Below are 24,219 nucleotides of genomic sequence, written 5' to 3'. Positions count from 1 at the left end.
TATACTCGGTTGAAGGATTTATGAATTATTAAAAATTGTTCGCAAGGTTAAGAATTCATGAAATTACTAAAAATCTCCGTTTACGTAAGAGGAGGATCTTTTGCATCAAACGTCTAAGGATGTGAAACGTTCTCGAAGTGAATCTAACGAAATGTCTCTCCTCAAAGTGAGACAAAGTGTCTTTGTAAATCGTCTAGCGTAGTAATTTATAAATTTTTCAACCTGTTGAACAATTTTACATTATACGGGATCAAAAACGTGAAAAAGCTTTAATATTGTCCGAGTACTGTACATTTACATTCGCAGCCACTCTGTATATACGTGTGTGTAGAAAAATATATACTTATACATACATACATACATACATATATATATTTTCTATGCAAAACTTTAGGGATTTCCGGACGTGCGTTCTCCGACCTACTTCGTCTTACGAAAGAATACACGTTTTAACGCACAAATTGCTCGTTTGTGCTCGAAAGTACTTTTCTTCCCCGTCGTTTTTTCGTTTTTTCCTTCAACGCGGTAACTAAGGGAATGAAAAAAAAAAAAAAAAAAAACAGCGCACCTTCGATTTACCGTTTGTACGCGAATTACGAACAATCTCTAACGTCGGAAAATGTTACAACAACGAAAATGTTACATCGTTTTCGGACTCCTGGGCGTAATGATCGCTTCGAGAACTTCGTAGAACTTGTAATTTAATTTTATAGAAGACTCACGATAATCGATTGTATCACGATTAAATTTTATAGAAACATTGCAACTGACAAGTTCTTCCACCCTTTGATTTTTTTCAAACGTCGCCAAGCATATATATTTTCTAATAAACTGGCTGAGAGAAAAACTATACTCTTCCCTACTTTTGTCTCTTTTTTTTTTTTAATTCTCGCAGACATTTTTGCAATTAAACAACTAAATGACTAAATGATTGAAAAAGTTTGAAAACCACAAGTCAAACTAATTTATATTTGTTAAATACAATGATTTACGTACTTTCGTTGTGTTAAAATTGCCAAACAAGCTTCTCCAGAAATAAAGAAATCGTCGTAATAGCAACGAACGATGCAACACGAATCGAATGATATCGGATAATCAATTGTTCGATACTGCCAATATTGGCTGTTTCCATGGTCAACTGCAGCTACTAATGTAACCGCAGAGAAAAACGGCGCAATGCACGGTCCAGCATTATTCAGAACGCAATTCGAGCAATTGAACGTCATCACGCTGAACGTTTCGCTAATGGATCGAACGTAAAGCTAAATTCATATAATTACTCTGCTGAGAATCTGTGAATTCGATTCTACGAATGTAAACTGTAATAACTAGAACGCTTGCTGACAATGGCCGAGATCTTCAAATACGATCTCCGTTTAGCACGTAAAGTGCCCGAAATTTCTAACTTTTATTATTTATTATTAACGTACTTGAAAATATTACCGATCGAAAAAATTATGATTTATAACGAGCATGCGTTCCTTGAGTTTCCTTTGAATTAAAATTTAATTAAATTTCTCAAGTTAAAGCTTGACTTAAGTTTGACTTGTAATATCAGGATTTGAAAATATTACCGATCGAGTTATGATTCAACAAGGTGCAGTGTGTTCCCTTTGAATTAAAATTTAATTAAATTTCTCAAGTTAAAGCTTGACTTAAGTTTGACTTGTAATATAAAAATTTAAAAACATTACCGATCGAGTTATGATTCAATGTGATTCCTTTGAATTAAAATTTAATTAGATTTCTCAAGTTAAAACTTGACTTAAGCTTGACTTGTAATATAAAAATTTAAAAATATTACCGATCGAGTTATGATTCAATGTGATTTCTTTGAATTAAAATTTAATTAGATTTCTCAAGTTAAAGCTTGACTTAAGCTTGACTTGTAATATAAGGATTTAAAAATATTACCGATCGAGTTATGATTCAACAAGGTGCAGTGCGTTTCTCCTGAATTAAAATTTAATTAAATTTTTCAAGTTAAAGCTTGACTTAAGCTTGACTTGTAATATAAAAATTTAAAAATATTACCGATTGAGTTATGATTCAATGTGATTCCTTTGAATTAAAATTTAATTAGATTTCTCAAGTTAAAGCTCGACTTGTAATATCAGGATTTGAAAATATTACCGATCGAGTTATGATTCAATAAGTTGCAGTGTGTTTCCTCTGAATTAAAATTTAATTAAATTTTTCAAGTTAAAACTTGATTTAAGCTTGACTTGTAATACCAAGATTTGAAAATATACCGATCGAGTTATAATTCAATAAGGTGCAATGCGTTTCCTCTGCATTAAAATTTAATTAAATTTCTCAAGTTAAAGCTTGACTTAAGCTTGACCTGTAATAACAGGATTTTAAAATATTACCGATCGAGTTATGATTCAATAAGTTGCAGTGTGTTTCCTCTGAATTAAAATTTAATTAAATTTCTCAAGTTAAAGCTTGACTTAAGCTTGACTTGAAAATATTACCGATCGAGTTATAATTCTACGAGATTCAATATGTTTTCTCTGAATTAAAATTTAATTAAACTTCTCAGAATTAAAACTTACATACTTGTAATATCAAAGTAAACCGTCGTTTAGAAAACAACTATAATATTCTGCTTCAATTTACAGAATCTCTAAAATCTTGTGACACGTACATGATTCTTATAATTATTCAAAAAATGAAATTTCCAACATGGAGTGAAGCCTAAAAGGCTTAATAAATTAATCAACTTCAAGGTTTAAACAAGCTTTCAAAGAACATGACATTCAAATTAGAAAGAAATAGAATTGAAAAGTTAAGTTTAAACGTTATAACCCATTTTCGAATCCCCCCTCCCCCACCCTCCACATGTGAAGAATGGGCCCTACGTTGAGAACCACGGAGCTAGAACGAAGAAAATTATAACAAGTCCGGAAAATCCCTGAAACAATGTCAATTTCTCTCGAAAGACTCTCGTAGGGGAACGCGGAGTATACTTACGAAAATATATCAGGTATATACATTCGTAAGGCAATGTCTTTAAGATAAAACAGCGAGTGTTAGCCAGAACGGACATAAGGTTAAGGGCAATTAAGTTAAGTTGGTTAAACAAACGGTGCCTGGCAGATCGATAGAACTGTAACGCGTGAAGATCGTCTACGAGATACCGATTACGATATTTGTATCGCTGATTATATACAAGGATTAATTGCATTTATAATATTAATCGAGATCGATGTTACCAACCGATGTGTAAATAATAAAGATAGATTATCTTTGTGACAAGGGATAATAATTTTCCTCATTTTCCTCTCGCATGAATCGGGACCCTAATTGGTCGCTAATTAAGCAAACGTGTTGGACAGATAATCATTCGAATAGTTACACTTACGTCTGAACTTAAATAATTGTTTTACTCGATAAATAATTATTTAATATAGAATATTATATATAGTATTATATGATATTATATAATATATTATTATTATTGTAGTATGTAGTATTATATGCTATATAATATATTATTATTAGTATATAATATTATATAGTATAATACTATACACTATACTATAATTTTAGTATACTATATAGTATTATATAATATTATATAGTATAATACTACATACTATGCTATAAGTTTAGTATACTATATAGTATACTAAAGTTATATACTTATATAGTATTATATAACATATTACATTCTATATAATATATTATTATTATATAATATTATATAGTATAATACTATATGCTATACTATAATTTTAGTCTACTATGTAGTATTATATAATATTATATAAGTGTACTATAGTATTATATAATATTATATAGTATAATATTATGTACTATACTATAATTTTAGTATACTGTATAGTATTGTATAATATTATATAGTATAATAATATATACTATACTATATAGTATTATATAGTATAATACCATATACTATACTATAGTTTTAGTATACTGTATAGTATTATATAATAATTAGATAGTATAATACTATATATTGTACTATAATTTTAGTTTACTATATAGTATACTAAAATTTTATATTTATATAGTATCATATAACATATAATACTATATATCACATAATACTCATTTATTGATACTGTGATACGTAATACTGGAACTATTTTCTTCTCAATAAATTCGACAAATGGTTTTCAATTAAATTTTAATAAAAAAAAAAAAATTGTTCTTTATCTCTTTCGTAGCATTGGAAGCATTTCAAGTCTCATGTATCTTCCAGATACAGACATTATTCTAGCTTTCTAGCAAGCTTCTTCTACCAAAAGAAGTCTCATTGATCCCTCCCTGGTATGTGATTATCTGGCCTCTCAAGGCTGACAATAGCACTCTATCAGTTTATAAAAGTAAAGGCTCCCTTTACCATGTTTAATACGGATATTTTAAGGGCAGCGTTCTTTGTGTCATGAAATTCAATAAGATGAGGGTTTAGAGAAAGAAAAAAGCGAAGAAAATTAAAGAAACCTTTTCTAAGTGGAAAAGAAAAAAACAGAAAAGAAATAGCCATACTTACTTTTGCACTTGGCGAGTGCCACACAAATCAAAGCCTTACAGCTTTGGATTACTGGATTACTTAACATTTTAACAAAGAAATTTGGTGTTGCAGACCGTAAGAAAGATCACGCACAATTTGTTTATTTAAGTAAGACTACGAACAGCGAAAATTTGATGTTCTACAAATTGTTACATCTACACGTGTAATTTATATAATTGTATTCTTTCGCACGCGAATATAATAAATTTCAATACGGACATAAATTGACTTAGTAAGTTGAAACGCGTTGTTTGAATATTTATTGGTAGATTAGAATTGTAAATTAGAATTGTTAATTGTTGAATCATTAATTGTAAATTAGAATTGCAAATTAAGTTAAACTCTCGGAGAACTATATCATATTCCATTATCCGTGAAATGAGTTGAAGAATCGAATAGTACAAAAAAAAAAACGAAAAAATTGTTTCAATTTAAAGAGGAAAAAGTTCCATTGCACTTCCAACTCATTAAACCCCCCTTTCATTCTATTCTTTTTTTCTTTTTCTCTTTCTCTCTATTTTCATTCGAAACAAAATTAGTCTAGTTGGTGAAATCGCTCTGTGCATAAACGAGCTTAAAAAATATTCGGGCAAATTGTAACTCCTGTATAAGCAAAATTTGCCAAAGGAACGTAAAGCAGAAAGTTAATTGATTTAATTAAAATTCATTTCGTCATTTGTTATATCACTTTATGTGATTAAAAATGCAAACAACGAATTTTGTGTCCCGTAAATTGTAAAATTATGTATGCAGAGTGTCAGTAATTTATCTTATTTATCTCGTTTGTCAAAATTAAATTTATTGATGTATTATTTGTATTTGATTGTAATGAATTAATTTAATTATCATTTACTTCGTTCGTAGTGAATACAGAATAATGTCAATAAATAATTGACACAAAAATAGGAGGTATTTGCACGGTTTCAATTAACAGACAGAATTTTCTGTCTTACTACGTATACATTGAACATGCAAGAAAAAAGAAATGACTTACCTGTTCAAAACCGCCCAAAATTTCCGTAGTGTCCATTGCAGAATTGACGGCGATCGATTTCAACTTCTGTCCAGCCAGGTTTGCGAGGAGATGAACGAGACTGGTCTTCCCGGTTCCAGATCCACCGACCTGTCACAAAATTGATAAACGACATTTGTCACACAGGTGGAAATAGTAGAAAGATATTCTGCTAATATCAAAGAATTCAATTTCAATTAAATACTAAAAAAATAAAAACTTGTATATCTAAATACTAGAAAACTATCAATATCATTTTCCGGTGAAAGTAAAAGTTTCAAATAATTGTGTAAGTTTGATCGAGGATGTTGAACATGTTTGAAAATTACTCACCAGAATGGCCATCCAATTCATGTTAACACATTGCGCAAGTCCCTTGAGGGCAATTTTCTGTTCTCTAAGGAGCAACAAATCGTCGTTCTCGTACACCGCAGAATCGCTGCGATGCAGTATTTCGTCTCCCAAGAAGACCTTCTCTCTGGTCAAGTGGACCGGATACTCTGCCTCTGGCAAGGCCCATTCGTTTTGTGAGAATATTTTGTTATACATCTCGATCACCTGCAATTAAAAGCAAAATCGATAGATACTATCATCTTAAATACATATTATTAGTTTTATGTGACTTACATTTTTTTTATCTTCATTTGTCCTCATTCGATTCACGTAAATTAGTTGAGCACCGTTCCCGGGATTGATAGATCTCTTTGCACACTTTTTGAAAGATGCCATGGTTATTTCACACCACCTGCTGACATCCCTAAGGTTCATTTCCCAAGGTGATCCAGAATGGCCCCAACTGGTTCCCACTTGAGAGCTTAATTCTTCGTTGAATTGAATCATCTTGTCGAGCAAATCTTCCGGTAATTCCGGAAATTGTGCATTTAAAATAAATTTTAGGTCCCTCTGCTCCAGAGCGTCTACAAACACCTAAAACAGAAAATAAACGAATTGAATTAAAACTCCTAACAAACTTTAGATTTTATACTTGAATTTTTATGAGTATTAGGTTTTTATTAATGTGATTTTTAATTTAAAACGAACTTACTTGCGTGAAGCGATTTAAAAATGATTTTGGAAGCCCTCTTCTAGCTCCGCCTTGACGAAGAGGATTCTGACAACCAAATAATCGAGTTCCTGGCATTACGACAAACGACTTTCCTAATTCTGGAATATAAACTTCGCCACGGTGATCAAGACAGGCGTTTAATCCTTCAAGAACCGACTGTGATGCAAGATTTAATTCGTCCAAAAGAATCCAATCTCCATTTCTGAGAGCTCTTAAGAAAGGACCATCTCTCCATGAAAATTCACCAGGCTTCCCTCCTTCTACTGGTAAGTCAGCTCCAAATAAATCCGAAATATCCTACATTGCAATAAAAATTTTATCTTATTTTAGAATTTTCTTAGAAAAAGAAAGAAGGAATGCTTACCGTTTGATCACTTAAATTTAATCTGAGAAGACGATGTCCAGATGCTCTAGCAAGTGCAGAAACTAAACTAGTTTTGCCAACGCCTGGACTACCTTCCAATAAAATTGGTTTCTTTAATTGCAAGGCACGTAAAACTTTCAGAGTATTAATTTTGGTTGTTGGGCTTGCAAAAGCAAATCCTATGTTGCTTGGAATCCGTTCATTTCCTTTCTTGACGTAAAATGGATGTATTCCGAATTTATCTTCGTAATTTTCGACGTCAAACTCTTCATAATTTAACACTAGTTTAGATTTTAATGTACTCTGTGTTTGCTGTTCAATAAATTTCAACGCCGAGTCCTTCAAATTCTTCAACTTCTTTGGACTGAAATAATTCGAAATATTATGATAAAGATCTAATCAATATAATTAAGTAATATGATTCATTAAAATAATAATAACACATACTTTTCTGCGGCAGTCAAACCAGATCCGAGCCCATCAATGTAGCTTATAGCTGCACCATGGTAAAAAGCATCTTCTATTTCTAAATCTTCGCAACAATTAACAAAATTGACCCACGTAAGTATGTCTCTAACACTTACAACAAGTTTTTTCCCTATTTCTGTTGTTTTCAGCCATTCAATGAACTCTATTATCATTGTAGAAACTGTTGCCTTGTATTTTTGATGTAAATTATGTACCATAATACGCTTCAAATCGTCCGATGAAACACAACCTTCGCACCAAATTTCCGTAAATCTATTTCTAAGAGCGGGTGAAAGTTCCTTTTTACCATAATCACCGCCGGGATTCATTGTGCCAACGAAGACGAAATTTTCATGTGCAGTTACTGTTGCGTTTACTTCGGCTGATGGTTTTTCAGCAATTAAAAGTTTACGTTCAGGTTCTAGAGAAAATAAAATAATCTTGTTAATAAAAATATATATATATTATAATTAAATCATTTGTAACGCAATTAAACACGAGAAGAAGATTACCTAAAAGAGAATTTAGCCTTTCGAGTACGCTGTCATCCGCCAGAGAAATTTCGTCTACCAAAAACAAGCCTCCGTTTTTCATTGATTTCACTAAAGGGCCATCGACCCATTCAAACAGCTTCTGGTTTTCTCTGTGTTCTCTAACTGGACGGAGACTTCCGAGAAAATCCGAAGCCTCTGTATGCATGTGGCAGTTAACAACACTAAGTTCTTGTTGCCTAATCACAGACAGCAGTTGACACACTGTCGTTTTGCCACCACCTGTTTCGCCAATTAATAGTACCGGCTCTTTGAACTCACACGCCTTCGAAAGAAGTACCGCCATTTTACGCATTTGATATGTCCAGACTATATGTTCAAATCCTGGAATCTTTCTTAATAGAAGAGATTCCAAGATTGGCTTAGTCACGGTAGAAGTCGTTTCAGAGAGTGAAAATAGATTATCTGGAACAACATCTCTTTTTAGATGTTTCTTTAATACTTCTATGATTTCTAGACATTCTTCTGGATGACGAACTTTTGAAGAGAGAACCAGATATCCTTCGTCGGCTAAGTGTTGACTCCAATCGTAAAAACCGCTTCCAACAGTGGGTGCGAGATGATATCGTTCAGCCCAGCGGAACAAATCTCTAAGAGTTATAAATCCTTTAAAAAAAAAAAAAAGAAAAAATTATATTTCAAATAAAAAATTTAATATTAATTTATTAAGACAACAATTCACCTTTTTTCCCGGCAAAAGTTGCAGTGCTCTTTCTTCGTACTTGGAGCTCTGTCATTACATTGATCACTTGTTTGCAATATGTTTCTGGCATCTTACATCTTTTATGTAGAATCACTTGAAGTTCTGTAGGTGGAATTTCATCAAAGTGCAACTCGACAAATCTATTTCTAAATGCACGTGATAGTACCTAATAACATAAATATGAACGAAAACTAATATAAATTATTTGTTATTAGCATTTAAAATAGATCTTTTTTTTTTAATAAAATAATACCTTTCTTCCACCATATAAACCTGGAGGGTTTTGCGTAGCAAAAAGCATAAAATTATCGTGTGCTTTCACAACTTGTTGAGTTTCAGGAATAAACAATTCCCGATTGTCATCAAGAACTCTATTCAAAGCTTCCAAAACATCGCTAGGTGCTAAATTTAACTCGTCCAAAATTATCCAGTATCCTGAAGAATATTAAAAATATATTAAGATGGAAATATAATGTTTCTTAATATAGTGGAATTAGAGTAGTCGAATGCTATAATAAAAAGGATAATTAAAAATAAAATTCACCATACCTTTACGCATAGCGTCCACTAAAATACCCTCTTTAAAAACTAATTTTCCTGATGAATCAGCTACATAAGTCCCCACGTATTCTTGCAAATCAGTGTGTTCGTGATTGTTAATTCTAACACAGACATGTCCAGAAGCTTTTGCCAAGTATGTTATCAAACTGGTCTTTCCAACAGACGTATCACCTTGCAATAATACAGGCATTTTACCAATGGATACCACTCGCACTAAATCTTTCAAATTCTGCTTTACTGTTTCTGTGAGAATATACTGAAATCACAGAGAGAGTAAAATTTTTATTTATTATCTCATCTATAAAATTCGTTTTCGAGAATACTTATTAAAATACAAACTCACATCTTCTGGAATCTGTGGTTCTAGATCACCTTTAGGAATCCAATAGCTTTCAAAACACATGAAACTTTCAGCGCGTCCACGCGGCCTTGGAATTGGAGTTCCGATAATAGCACTTGCAGCTTTCTCTCCTAAAATGGCTTTTACAATCATTCTTTGTACTAGCGGGTACGATTTGCTATCTAACTGCGTTAGAAAACTTAAACAAAATGCTTCGAATAAAGATCTCAATATATTCCCACAGGGATTTTGTGCCGACACGCTTAAAGCACGACATAAAGTTCTCAAACTGTAATGCGGCTTGTGCCCCGTTCCATCAAGAAGATTCGCTTCTGCTTCGTTCCTTACGTTCAAGTAAAACTTAACAATGCTTTCAATTTTTTCCGGTGGCAGGTTCAAATCGCTCAAATACGAACTCACCAAAAGTTGTAAATCGGATTTCTCTGTGAGCTCGTCAACAAAGAATTCTGTAAATCTATTTCTTAGACCTATGGGAAGATCTTTCTTCCCAACGTCCGTTGCAGGATTCATGCAAGCAAAAATTGCAAAATCTTCGTGTCTTTTAATCGATTCTCTGTCTCCGCGCTCTAGCAAGGACAAAGATCCGCAAGATCCTTCCAACAAACCAGAAAGACACTCTAACGTTTCTGCAGTAGCTAAATTGATCTCATCTAACAAAACCCAATCTCCATTTTTCAGTGCCTTGACTAGGCTACCCTCTACGAAAGAAAATGCTAAGGAATACTGACTCTGCACCTGAGACCGAAGTTTCTCTAACTTCTCTGCTAGTTTTCCCCATTTCTTCGAATGCTCTATTTCATCCTGATTTTTCGAAGATGCTTCTAGTCTCTTCAAAGCAGCGCTAGTGCTATGAATCATTAAAGTAGTCAACGTCTTCCATTTTCTTTCTTCAAAACATCGTCCGATGTGATTCAAAAACTTTTTATTTGGCTCGATCGCGAAATAAGATCGAAACAAAATTTCGAATTCCTCGCGAATCGGAAGGATAAGAAGCTTGAGATCTACCGGTTTATAGCCACCAAGTAAATCTGTACTTTCACTCTGTTGATTCATATTTATTACTATTAATTTATGACACGTTATTTGGGCAAGATATTGTACACAAGTTGTCTTTCCTGTTCCAGTCTCCCCAACTAAAAGAACTGGCTCTTTCTGAACAATGCAACTAGCTATCCGTTCTAAAAGACACACGGACGGTCTTGTGTATGAAAAATTTGAATTTCTCGGTGTCAATTTAACTCTATCAATCTTTTTTATTTCTAGCTTTGCTCTTCCAACTACGAAACGTTCTTTGTGGAGATTTACAATTGGTTTATGTACTTCAGAAAAAAATTCTGCTTTTGTTTTTACAATACCTAGTTTGTGCGCTATTGATATTGCTAAATTCAAACGTTGCACTGAAATAGCAAAATAAGCAATATAATTCATCGACTATCATTCAAACAAATATTTCTATTAAAGTATACTTTACATACCAGAATTGGGCACTGAACAGCAAAAAACATCCAAGGCATCTTGCAAGATTTTCAATGCTGAAGCAGGCGAAGATACATCAAAATCAACAATAGCTCTAGAACACCACTTGATTAAATCCCTGGTAGAAATCTGTCTACTGTTCCTTACATTATTTACAGTGTCATCTTCATGGTCTCCAGCAGAAAATAATAAATATACGTCAACAATTTTTGTAGCTACAGTATGTAATATTGGAAACAAAACTTGAACTATTGTCACAAGTTCTTTCTTTGATAAAGATTCTACGTTAACACAAAACCATTGTTTTTGTACTGGCATTTGAAACGACTTCTGTGTTCCCGCAGAAGTTAATCTTCTAGTAACAAATAATTGAAATCCTCTTTTTACGTGTATCAAGTCTCTGTATCCAGGGACAGATAATGTTTTAGTTTCTACAAGTTGTGCAATAACACTGATAACATCTGTCGCAGCACAATCAATGTCTTCTAAGAGCAACCATTTGCCAGATAATACAGCTTCAGTTAGTACTCCTGGCTGCCATAAAAACTCTCCGGGAATGTCAGTACATCTGTACATTCCTAATAACATCTTGGAATCCGTCTGATCACCTAATTGTACTTTCGCAAAATTCTCTGCGTCATGACCAGTAGCTTGTGCCAAGAATTCTATTAACGCAGTTTTTCCCGATCCAACCGCACCTTGTAAACATACGCATTTATTGGAAGACACAGCGAAAGCCAAGTTCCGTAGATTTTGTCGGGTAGATGGTACAGGAACTAAATTCAATTCATTTCTACTTCTAGTCTTTTTAAATATTGGAAGTAGAACTCCTTCAATTGATACTACCGAGGGTACATCGAGAATTTGATCCATTTCCTCGGTATCTTCAAACGTTACATTACTTTGATTAACTTTTTCATTTTCAATTGAAAATTGAAACTCTTCGATATTAGGAATAAAATCACTTGCATGATATAGATAACAGGATTCTGACATTCCTAATACAATAGCGACACAATTCATCGCTACCCTGAAAAATAATTAAAAATTATAGTTTTTTGTTTCAATTCAAGATACTTTCTCATTTTATGTAAGAAAAAAAAAAAATGATGATTCTTTTCAATAGAAATCATTGAATTAAAATTAAAATTATCAAAATTTCTTTTTATTCATAATTCTGATTATGGTATTGAAAAGCAATGTCACATTGTCTTACCATCTAACAGCTGCATCTTCATGAGACAGATATTTATAAAATTTAGACCAATTCCAAGTATACTTAAAATACATAGACGAACTACATAGAATATCGTAACAAGCAGTTATTAAATCATAATCAGATATTTCTGTGATAGATACTACTTTTCTCTTGGTGCATCTCTTTGAAAGATCACTACGATCAACTTCTATAGATTCAAATGGTGCTGGATTAACATCAAAATAATGTAGGACGAATCTGTAATAAAATAACAATTTGCAAATTTTGTACCATTTAAATTTCTACATCTAATTCTATAATTATTTTGTATGTTTGTTTTCTATTATTTAATATTATTCTTTTCTATATCTAATTTTTACTATTTTTATATCTAATTCTTTAATTATCAAATAAGAAAATATCATTTGTCTGCAACAAATTAATAATACAGTTAAGGAAATAACACAGAATACTGTATTACAAAGAGTTTTAATTTTTTTAAAACATTTTACATTCATTACACATCTTATTGATAGATAATTCTAAATTTAAGTGATAGAAAAATATAATATCAAAAATATATTGTTTATATATCCTTGAGTAAAATCTTCCAATCTGAAACATTCAATCTAAAATATTGTAGAACACAAAAAAATTACAATATTGAATAAAGTGCTATTTAACCTGAAATATGTTTGCCTATAAATAAAAATATCTATTCTATGATAATACCATCGATATTATTAATAATTTCATGTATTAAAGACAAAAAATAACACAAAATGTAAAATATTCTACATGATAATAAAAATACATACACTAAGATATCCGAATTCTTGCGAAGCAATTTTCCCAAGATAACACAATTCAATTTATGAAGCAAATCCCCATCATTAAAAGAAATTTTATCCATAGAAATGCTCATAGAAATTAATGCTGGCAGTAACTGTGGAAAACATTCGGCAACATCCTCTGTGGACTCTGGATTCATCAAGAATTCGCATAGTACATCCAGAATTCTTTTATAGTCATTCTTGTCTGGTTCCTATAGCAAAATTACACATTACAAAATAAGATCAATACGACATATTTTGAAAAATATAAGTCTCCAATAATGAGAAACTACACATGTTTAATAGTTAATCTTAACTGAAGTAATCAGTAAAATGAACAGAAAATAAGTAGCAATGAAAATATAAAGTATATTAAAGGATGAATAAAAATATTACTCGAAAAAGACTTTGCACAAGAAAATATGACTGGATTTTACACAACGAAAAGTAACAACGCCAGAAACACATAAAAATGTAGAAATCAACAATTGTTTACAAACTGAGAGAAAATATCTATGATAAAAATACTTCAAAAATATGAAAACAGGTTTAATACTTACTTTGTCAATCCTAAAGGATGCGAGTTTCTCAGCATAACTCCCCTTTCGTTTGACAAGAGTTGTCAAACCTTGGAGAAACATATTTGAAAAATTAAAAGTCTTAATCACACGTGCGAACCCGGATAAATATTGAAATCAATGGGCTTGACTGCCCACGTGCTTCTGACGGCATTGGCTGAAGTTGCCTCTCAAAGCGTATCATTCTCCGATTCCTAACCAAAAATTTCCCTATACTATTCCTCTATACATGTCTATTTTCTTGCAACGTCTATTCAATTTATTCAGTCCTCGCATTTTGATACAACTTGACTCATAAAATACACACACACACACATATATATATATACATACATACATACTTTTGTTAAATTTTCCCTCAAAAAGAATTTGTAATTGTAATTACGATTAAACTTGTAGTTCATAATTTTTAGACACTTATTGCAATCTTTTCTATTAACAAATTCTCATTCTCACTATTCTAATTAAGACGCAAAATTATAGAAATTATAACGCAAAATTTCCGTTACTCGAATTTCAAATGTACACTTCGCGCTGATCAAATATGGCCGTTTTGTTCGTTAAATGCGCGGTATTCTAAAGACGCGTCTGCGCAGAAAAAATTCAAACTTTCTGGAAGAATACAAATTACTGGGAAAAATTATCAATTATCCCCAAAGAAGAGAAAACAAGAAAATAATTATCACTAAATAATACCTTCGAGAAAAGCCACTCAGTTGATCGTTAATCATCACGGCATTTTGGTTTTTCGAAGTTCCCCTCAGAACGAAGCAACAATCTGTACAAATAACTATACAAATGAAATAAATTACATAAAAATAAAACAAGGAATTATATAGTCAATAATAAAGAAAAGCTTTAAATATTGACTAAATTATATAATATGAAAGAGACTTATATTTCACAGGCTGCAATCAAAAAATACGTTTTCTAAAAAATTAAATAACAAATTACCTTTATTCACTGAAGAGAATTCGCAAATTCTCACATACACAGCTTATAAATTAAATGCAACGCTCACCGTCTAATTCTGACGATACAAACACAAAAACTAACAAACTTAATCTCTTTAGTTAATTTCTTTTGCTAATGAAAATTTAATGAATTAACGGAAGTTGAAACACAAGCGTCGCGTAGCGGTGAAACAGTGGAACTAAAATAGTTGCTTTTCTTGTCGCACAACATCTCTCTTCTTGTCTATCAAGCACATATGTATATATCTGTCCTTGTGCGACAAGAACAGAGATAGCAAACAGTTCCACCGTTGCCAAATAAATCAATTTAAGAGATTGATTTATAAACTTTTGCAATTGCATCCTAATAAGACCCTCAGTTTATTTTTCCTGTGCTCCATTTAATCCATAAAATATTTTAATAAGTATCTTTTTAATTTACTGGTACCAGTAGCTTAATGATAAATGGCGCCAAAAATGTTCAAAATCAAACAATTCGCACTAAATACATATAATCAATTAAATTCACAAGAAAATAGTATAATATGTCGCAGAGTTAATTTTCTAAAGTAGATTTCACATTTCTCTTGTATTTTTGTTCTGATAAAAAATGAAAATTTATTCACAATTTACCTGAGATATCCTCCGCCATGTTTGCCGTCAAAAGCACTTCACACACACATACGTACATCTCATTACACAAATCGATTGCTACGAATTATATCGATTCGAGAATCGCAGTGTATTCCTGGCTTCTCCGCTGGCGCTACGATCGTTGTTCAAGCTCTAACCGTTTCGCGCGTCTTCTGCACACGAAGATTGATATTTCTCCTAGTTTGTCAGTGAAAATTATTCTTTCCGTCTTTAAGATAGATACTAGGTAAGAATTAAGATAATTTCGAATATGAAAAATAGTGATTTTCAGTAATTTAGTTTTGCCAAAGTATTGAAACTTAACCGTTACACGTTGTTGGAATGAAGTTAATATTTTCAGATCATCTTCGTCTAAATCGATCAAAATCACGAGAATTGTTTCTTATCTACGATTTCATAAGGTAATTTTTGAATTATTCGCAATAAAATCAATTTTTTGTATACGTGGAAACATATAAACTTTGAACAATCGTTTAAAAACAGATATTTGTAAATTTTGAAAATTCTTGAAAATTAAGTAAGTTTAATATCAAATATACGTACGATGGTGTAGTATGTTAACGTATGTTATAGGCACATTATAAAAACATTAGACTCAAAACGTTTTTGTACGATTCCACACATCATCTCAATATCATAAATCGATTGTTACGAATTATATCGATTCGAGAATCGCAGGAAGTGTATTCCTGGCTTCTCCGCTGGCGCTGCGATCGTTATTTAAGCTATAACCGTTTCGCGCGTATTTCGTACATACGAAGATACGAAATATTTCTTAAAGTTTGTCAGCGAAAATTATTCTCTCCGTCTTCGAGGCAGGTATTAGGTAAGAGTTAAAATAATTTCGAATATGATAAACGATGATTTTCAGTAATTTAGTTTTGTCAAAACTTAAAGAATACCACCATCATACGTTGCTGCGATAAAATTAATATTTTTAACTTTCAGATCATCTACGTCGTACATCTAAATCACAAGAATTGTCTCTGACACGATTTGATAAGGTAATTTTTTAATTATTTGCAATGAAATTGATTTTCTGTACACGTACAAACATGTAAATTTTGAACAATCATGTAAAAACAGATATTTATAAATTTTTGAAAACTCCTATTACGCAGCTTTAGACTAATTTAAACTCATTTGAAAGAAATAAAAATACATATTTTATTTCACTTAAGTTTAATCTCAAGTATATATACAATGGTAGTAAACGTATGTCATAGGCACATTATAAAAGTATTACATTTAGAATGTTTCTGTACAACATAGTTGTAAATATAAAATCAGAATATCTCAGGATGCGAGTTGAATTCTTCTTGCAATCTTCTCTCAATGCCAGGTAGAGAAATATTATCAACCTGAACATTGAAACTAACATAAACAGCTATTGAAAGTTTCTTTGCGAGTCTTTTGGCCAGATTACTTGAAAATTCATTGGCAATTGGTCCCATAATTTTCGTCGTAAGCGGTTCCTTATCATATGGTGATCTAATTGCAAATGATAGATCATTCATGACATTTTTACTATGATCACCTATCCACACATAAAGGCAATTTGCCATTTTAATTGTGTGACAAGCGACTGACAAGTCGCCCACTTTTGCCACAAAATCATGAAATTTAACATCACACTCGCTTCTTGCAATTTCTTCTGATTTATTTTCCATGTTTCTTCAAACTTTGAGATCCAATTTAACTGTTATTCAGCACTTTTATTGTTATTTCAAGATGTGCTGAACCAGATGATACACAACTTAGAAAAACATAACCTCAAAGCATTGCGCAAAGTCCAAATTGTATTTACCGACAATGAATTGTTTTCCATGCAACGTCCATAAGGTATAAAATACAAGTTTTGTCTACATATTTTGAAAAAGAATTATGAATAATTGTAAATAATTTTAATTAATTTTAATTGACATATTTAACATGATAATATTTGTAACATATTGATAATTCACAATATTTTCTTAAACGAGTGTTTTAGAAATTTAGATTTTATTATTGATTATTCATAATTCTTTACAAAATATTATATATTGGATTAAGGATACGTTATAGAAAGTAGAATTTAAAAAAATTAATATAATTAGGAGACTGAAATCTATTTATTATTTCAAATATAACATGTTAATTAAAAACATTCTTAACATCATGTTTCATGGTGAATATAAAACAAATTTCTGACAATAGATGGCAATACTATGCTTCTTGATGCCGTTAGTTACTAGGTGTCCAAAATTATTTTATCAGATTATTTTATTTGGAATGTAGATGCTTTTATTCATAATGTGTGTACATACATTTTGATCTTTTAAATACTAAAAAAATTGAATATAATAAAATTTTAATGAAATATTTTTTAAAATACAGTTTTCTTTTTAAATATAAAGAAATATGTGCTTTTTTGCTGCATGTGAAATTATGAAGCTGAGTAACAGTATTACAAAATTGAGATAAATAAGTATAATATACACCAAGAAAATGTCATTCACAGTATAAGAGAAAAGTTCATAATTGTGATAGTTGTGATTAATATACAATAAGTTTCTGATACTAAAATTCTAAATCATCAGATATGTTCATATCATAAAAAAGAAAATAGATGTTTTTAAGTCACCCGCTATAACTGGCGAAGCTTATTGATATACCTGCAGCAGAATCACCTGCATGTGCAGTGAGCTGTATACCTAAGCCTCTAAACGGTCGCGGCGCGTATAATTTATGAATTATTATTTTGTACTATAATGTTGGCTCCACTGTACGCGCGGCTGTTTCAAGCCGCACCAATGGGGTGTCTCATCTTGTTGGAAACTGAGATAAAAAGCATTCCCATAGGCGTAAACCCTTCGAAAAACAACAAACTTAGGACAAATTCACTTTACTTTAAAATTGAATTTCTTTTTCAGATACTTTATTCTAGTAATTATTTAGAATATCACCAATATCTGGTTGCAGATGTCTAATTTTTAATTTGCTATTTAGTAATCCGAATGAAAATGGAAAACATTTTTCATTTTTTCACAATTCTTTTTCTTCAATTTTCAAAATTATTGCTTTTTCATAATGTACATATTTATTTGCAAATAATTTTACATTTGTCAAACAGTTTTCTTTAATTCCTCTATTAAATGTAAAATCATCTAGCAGTGGAAGGGTTAACCATCTGTGATCCAATTAATTTCAGGTTAATTAAACAGTTACACGTCTTAGTTGAAGTACTTTTAATTGGAATCAAATTTTTGAATCGATTTCAAATTAATTACTGAGAATTCTTTATAATTAGCATTGTATTACATATGCGTATATTGTTAGATCGTTACAACAGAGTGTTTAATTTAAAACGTGTTTTATTTAAAACAGACGCTACTGTGTTACATAAATTGCATGCAATTATGGCAGCCTTATCTAACGAATTATCCACGATCTATAATGTTGTTTATTTAATATTATGACGAAGGAAATAAAGAGAAGGAAGTTGTAAAACACAGTAGTATTACAGAAATGAAAGGAAGTCATTGAATTTTTTTTTTTTTTTTTAATTTCTACAAACTAATTTCAGATATAAAACTTACGGAAAATTGCTAATTTCCATATAAAAGTCTAAAATATCTCTAGATGATAAAAAAACTCTTGAATTGTTAATAAGAAATTTTACATTAATTATGAATTTCACAGAAAATTTCTAAATGAGAAATCAGTGATTATTAATGTCTACTTTTATTTCATAGTTATTATTCTTTTAATAACTCAGTATTTCTTTGCGTTTGCTGATGTAGTGATAATTTAATTGTTATCTTTTCTTTTATCTCTTATGTAAGAGAGAATTAAAAACGAAGAAGAGACCAATGCTTGTTATGCTCCCCAATGAATTTCCTTATTACTTTTGTGTAACTTGTAATCTTCAATCTTCCTTTATTATTAGTAGACGTAAAATGTTAGCTTAAATAGAAGCTCAAAGCAAATAATTATCTACATGCACATATATATATATAAAATTACACATACTTTACTTTCTTTTTTACGGACCTATACTTTCTCATAATGTTTTCTATGCACTAATTTTTTCCTGTTGATGATAGGTAGTTTAGGTACTTTTAGTTTCTCGAACCTTTTCTCCTTATCTTTATTCTAGCAAATTACATTTATGAAACCTATATATCAGATCTATACAAGCAATATATTTTCACATATTTTCCCCTCTCTATTTATTAATTTTTTTTTATCGTAACTGAGAGTGAAAAATCATTCTCTGACAAATTGTTAGTAAATATTTACCATAGTATCTTATTATTATTAATTATTTTGTACCCATATTTTATGAAATATGTTGCAGATATTCCTGATAAGTGAGTTAAGAGCGCCCTCGTTATTTATCCAAGATCAACTGATTATTCACAGCTCCCACTGTACATTTTAATTTTTCTTTGCTGTTGCTTATCTCATTTCTTTCAAAACGTGGAGAGAGGATGCACTTGCAACACATGTTATATATCTTAAACATAATTAAAAAGAATGTAATTAAAACTTTTAGTGCCTAATTAATCTTATTCAGGGTGGTAGACGTAAAATATTTAACAATTAAGAAATTTGAATTAATTAAAGGTTCTCCCGCTTTGTAATTACTATATAGATATATATCTCTCTCTCTCTCTATATATATATATATATTTATTTATTACAAACTATTTCATTATTAAGTAAATTAGTGCTAAACTGTTATATCAGCGATATTGAAATCTTGACGCGCGCAATACAAATAACTTTGGATTATTCAAAATTATTTAAAGTATCAGCTAACTATAAAGCACTAGATTGTAGATCTTTATGCGTTTATCTAAAATTTAAAGGTTTGCATAGAATACGTACAAACGTGCCTGTAAAATATTCAAAGCAAATTACTCATTTATATTTAAAGACAGTGTATCGATTGTCATTTGGTAATTTGTCATTAAATTGTAGACAATATACATCATATTGCTGTCATTATAGATTCTTGCTGATGGTTTTCATTTTTCTTTTTTTCTTTTCAGGAAAAAAGGGAAAGAAAGCGCGTGATAAGGGACCGAAGGATGAAGAGGAAAGGATCGGCGCGAGGAACCCCCCCTGTGGATATTCCAGTCTAACCAAACAAGTATCGCCTCTGTCAGCCGGTATCTTGGACCGTAGATCAGATCGCGATCGATAGTTACGCCAATGGGGTGAAACGAGGCAGCGAGGAGAAAGAGAGAGAGAAAGAGAGGAGAGCGGCGGCCGATGGCGCGGCAGGTAGAGGCGAGGGTCTCGGCCCGTGTATACTATAATTACGAGTAACTCAGCCACATTTGCGTTGATCCGACACCTTAAAGATAACATTTAGCGGCCCCTTTTATCTCCGCGGCAAACAAACCAATTTATACCTCAGCTCGCTTTGTGCCTAACTCTGTCTCCCTCTCGCCAACCTTCGGGCATTCTTCTTCCCTCTCTATCCCCGAAAAAAACCCCGCCCCGAACTACGAATTAGGAGCATCCTTCTCCTCCTTTTACCACCTTCCTCTCACAGCCTGTCTCTCTTTTCCTCCCCTTTCTGCCATTTCCTTTGGTTACCTCTTCTTCTTCTTCTCCTTCTCCTTCTCTTCTTGTCTTTACTTGTTTCTTTCTCGGCTATTTCGCCTTTCTTCTTGTTCTTCGGTGATTTTCGTCTTGTTCTTCCCCGGCTATTTTACTCTCGTGTCCTTGATCCTGTTCTCAGATCTTCCTCACGTTCTTGCCGGCTAGCTCTGATAGATTGTTCGTTCTGGTTTGTTGCTGATGGTGTTGCAGCTGGTACGCGGATTTCGCCGTAATTATTGAACGTAGCGTTTCGCGAAGGAATTTCAATTTTGGCAATAATTACGTGGTCGTTGCGGGACCGCAGCCTTACAACTGGATGAATGAATACCGGCCGGTTAATCTGAAGATATAATGAAGAAAAGGAATTTCCAAATTTCCAAACAACCGAAATTGAAGAATGTCATTAAAAGTCATTCTGCGCAATTAAATTGTTCCAATTAAAATGCAGAAGTAAATCGGTCATTAATAAAATGAAACAGGGGCTAATCATATTCTATGGAGAACGATTGAAATTAAATTTCTATCGCCCCCCTCCACGTTTTTCGACGCCAGCAAGTTTCACAGCTGAAGACAGCGGACTTTCTCGAATTTCACGTGGTATTATTATTTACTCAGTTCGTCACGGTTCTTCCCTCTTGCTGGCCTTCTTAATAGACCGGCCGGATGGAGTTAGTCAATGCCTAATGAATTACTTATCGCTCAGGGAGGATCGGCGAAACGAGAAAAGGGCGAGGGAGTTTGATTAATGATTATAGTTCTTCGGTTAACATCTGAGATTTCGCTTTCTTCTGCTCCCTTCCCGACCCCGCTCTCTATTACTGGGACCCACTGTAAACTTATTAACCTCACGCTTTCATCTAGCCTTCCTTTTGTGTGTTTTCTTTGTGAATTATTGCAATATGGAAGACACGCACGTTTGCTTGGACAAGTGTATAGAAATATATGAAATTTCGTGTATAGAAATATATTATATTTTTGGAATAATTTTGAAATAATTATTGTAATGTGGAAGACACGCACGTTTGCTTGGACAAGTGTATAGAAATATATTATATTTATATAGAATGTTTATATCAAATTAAGTGTATAGAAATGTATTAATAATTTTGTAGCTGTATCTACAAAAGAAAGAAAATATTCTCAACAATTTTTAGTTTTCAATTTCGATTAAAATCCGGAAATTTACTAAATTTTCGTTGAAGTCTTGATTATTCAAGGGAAAAGATTGAAATAAGAATGAGCTGTTCAGTAGCAGCGAGTCATTGTGAAAGTAACTGCAAGGACAACGCGAATTGGCAAATTTATAAAAACGAAAATTTATCGTCACCTTTTTTAACGGGGAGATGCACAATTTATATTGATTATGCGTAGGTACCTAGTTTGATCCTGCACACAGAAGGCTAAGGAAGAGGAAGAGGGAAAAATTAAAGAGCCGATACGAGGTCGTTAGAGATACAATCTCCGGAATTGCCGATCAAAAAGCTTGAAATCAGATCCCACGGTTGTGATTATGGCATCATGAGCGGTAATGGGATCGTATCAACCTGAAATTTTATTACTTTCAATGTCTGCCGCGTCAGCAGTCCCACATATCCGAATTTGCCATTCATTCCCATCTCTTCTGCACATTTTCAAAATGCATTCCCTCCCTCTCTGGAATTCTACGGCCTTCTGGAAAAAAAAAGAAATATATTTACGAAGGTAAAACTTTACTCTGCTTCAGGTTAAAATTATATAGATTAAAATATAGATGTGCTTTTAGATGGATTTTGGTCTAAAAGTTTATAACTGTACGTGTATATATTGACCAAAAATCGTATTGGGAGAGTTAAACAATTACTAATCTTTAGGTGAGAGGCAAAAAGAAGCGGAAGCTCTGGAAGCACATTACCATTGACTTCCTGAAACCGTCTGCCAAAGAAACGGGCGAAGGAGGAAACGCAGAGCGTGGCGGCCTGCAGGCAGAAAAACCGAAACGAGGAGTGAAACAGGTGTGTAGAAAAGACGCTCGCTCGTGCGCTCGCGCGTGCACGCTGGGATCTCGCGCGCCCCCTTCATCCCCCCCCTCACCCCCCCCCCCCCCGCCCCACGAGAAACCTGCGAATCTCAAAAAGTCCGAACTCTTGCACCTTGAACGACTCATCATCGAGCCATCGAAAGGAGTCTTCGTCTCTTATGTGATCGAATCTCCGACAAACCGAGCCGAATGAAAAAAAGAAAAAGAGAAAAATAAAAGTAGAAAAAAAAACGAGAACGATAAAGGAGAAGAAAAAAAGAGAAGAATGAAAGAAATACACAGGGAACCTTCGAAGAGACTGTGAAGAGCATAGATACCGAAGAGATAGAAACAGAGTGGATGCTAGGAGGTTAGGATGAAGAGGGACAGGACGAGACGAGAAGGGATAAAAAGAAAGAGAGAGAGAGAGAGAGAGAGAAAAGAAAAGAAAAGAAAAGAGCGTGTTTTCGAGCGGAGAAAAGGATCAAAGTGAGGAGCGGAGGCTGAGAAGAGAGCAGAGAGGCGAGAGACTCGAGGATCGAAGGTGTTTTTCGGGGCGTGGCGAGGGCCGCGTGATTACCAGGAGGATCGGTTAGCGCGGTGAGAGTTCAAAGCATCAAAGAGGCCCGACCAGCGAGAAATTGCTTAGGATTCATCTGCCGGCACGGGACCCTCCGGACGCGTTTCGTTCTCTTCTCTTTCTCTTCTCTTCTCTTCTCTTCTGCTCTTTTCTTTTCTCTCCTCTCCTCTTCTTTTCTCTTCTCTTCTCTTCTCTTCTCTTCTGCTCTCGAGTTCTCGTTTCGTTCTCTGTCTGTTCTTTGGCTAGGGTACTGTATGTGTGTGTGTGTGTGTATATGTGTGCACCAGGCATCGGGGAAACGTTTCCACTGATGCCTCTCTGCACCTTTAACGGATTGCCCTTTAACTAACGATTGAATGCCTTTGCAGGAATACATGCCTAGCATCAAGGACCGCGATCCGACTCTGCTCCGAGAGCACGACTGCTCCAGGATCGATTTCGAGGCGCACTTGCGGCGGGGAATATTTTTGGAGATTGGCGGAGGGATTGTTTGATCGTTGGTGTTGCTACTTGGAGCGGTTGGACCTGTGCATCATCGGGTAAGACATGAACAGATATATACTCTGGCATGCTACGTAGTTCGCAGGCAATTGACAGATTTTTTAGAAGAAACAAGAACCCTCGCTTAAGAGCGTATTGTCGTCTAGAAAATACTTGGAACATCTTTTTATTAACAGTAGAATTACCAACAGAGAAATGAAAGTGCCTACGAAGAACATAGTATATT

At 32.9% G+C, this 24,219-nt stretch overlaps 2 protein-coding genes and 1 long non-coding RNA gene across 3 annotated transcripts; 1 reads left to right on the top strand and 2 right to left on the bottom strand.

Moving 5' to 3' along the window:
- Window positions 1–5,401: 5,401 nt before the first annotated feature.
- Window positions 5,402–13,988, bottom strand: LOC122533296 (midasin-like). Its single transcript, XM_043662887.1, has 15 exons — window positions 13,697–13,988; window positions 13,122–13,348; window positions 12,322–12,561; window positions 11,105–12,135; window positions 9,612–11,026; window positions 9,257–9,524; window positions 8,961–9,142; window positions 8,687–8,873; window positions 7,966–8,610; window positions 7,433–7,874; window positions 6,986–7,349; window positions 6,601–6,918; window positions 6,183–6,482; window positions 5,889–6,113; window positions 5,402–5,666 (listed from the first exon to the last, which is right to left on the bottom strand). Exons 1-15 carry the CDS (start codon window positions 13,775–13,777, stop codon window positions 5,496–5,498), a joined length of 6,096 nt encoding a protein of 2,031 aa, XP_043518822.1. The 5' UTR covers window positions 13,778–13,988; the 3' UTR covers window positions 5,402–5,495.
- Window positions 13,989–16,290: 2,302 nt separating this feature from the next.
- On the top strand, window positions 16,291–22,581 carry LOC122533299. Its single transcript, XR_006307673.1, has 3 exons — window positions 16,291–16,325; window positions 20,358–20,592; window positions 22,288–22,581. It is a non-coding gene; the product is annotated as an uncharacterized LOC122533299 (long non-coding RNA).
- On the bottom strand, window positions 16,492–17,213 carry LOC122533297 (proteasome assembly chaperone 4-like). The gene has a single exon (XM_043662888.1). The coding sequence runs from the start codon at window positions 16,989–16,991 to the stop codon at window positions 16,608–16,610; it is 384 nt and encodes a 127-aa protein (XP_043518823.1). The 5' UTR covers window positions 16,992–17,213; the 3' UTR covers window positions 16,492–16,607.
- Window positions 22,582–24,219: the final 1,638 nt, after the last annotated feature.

The sequence above is a fragment of the Frieseomelitta varia genome, unplaced genomic scaffold (assembly GCF_011392965.1).
Source record: "Frieseomelitta varia isolate USP_RPSP 00005682 unplaced genomic scaffold, Fvar_1.2 scaffold_517, whole genome shotgun sequence".
Classification (NCBI taxonomy): Eukaryota; Metazoa; Arthropoda; class Insecta; order Hymenoptera; family Apidae; genus Frieseomelitta; species Frieseomelitta varia.
The sequence above is the reverse complement of the archived record's forward strand: the minus strand, read 5'-3'. Positions and strand labels throughout refer to the sequence as shown.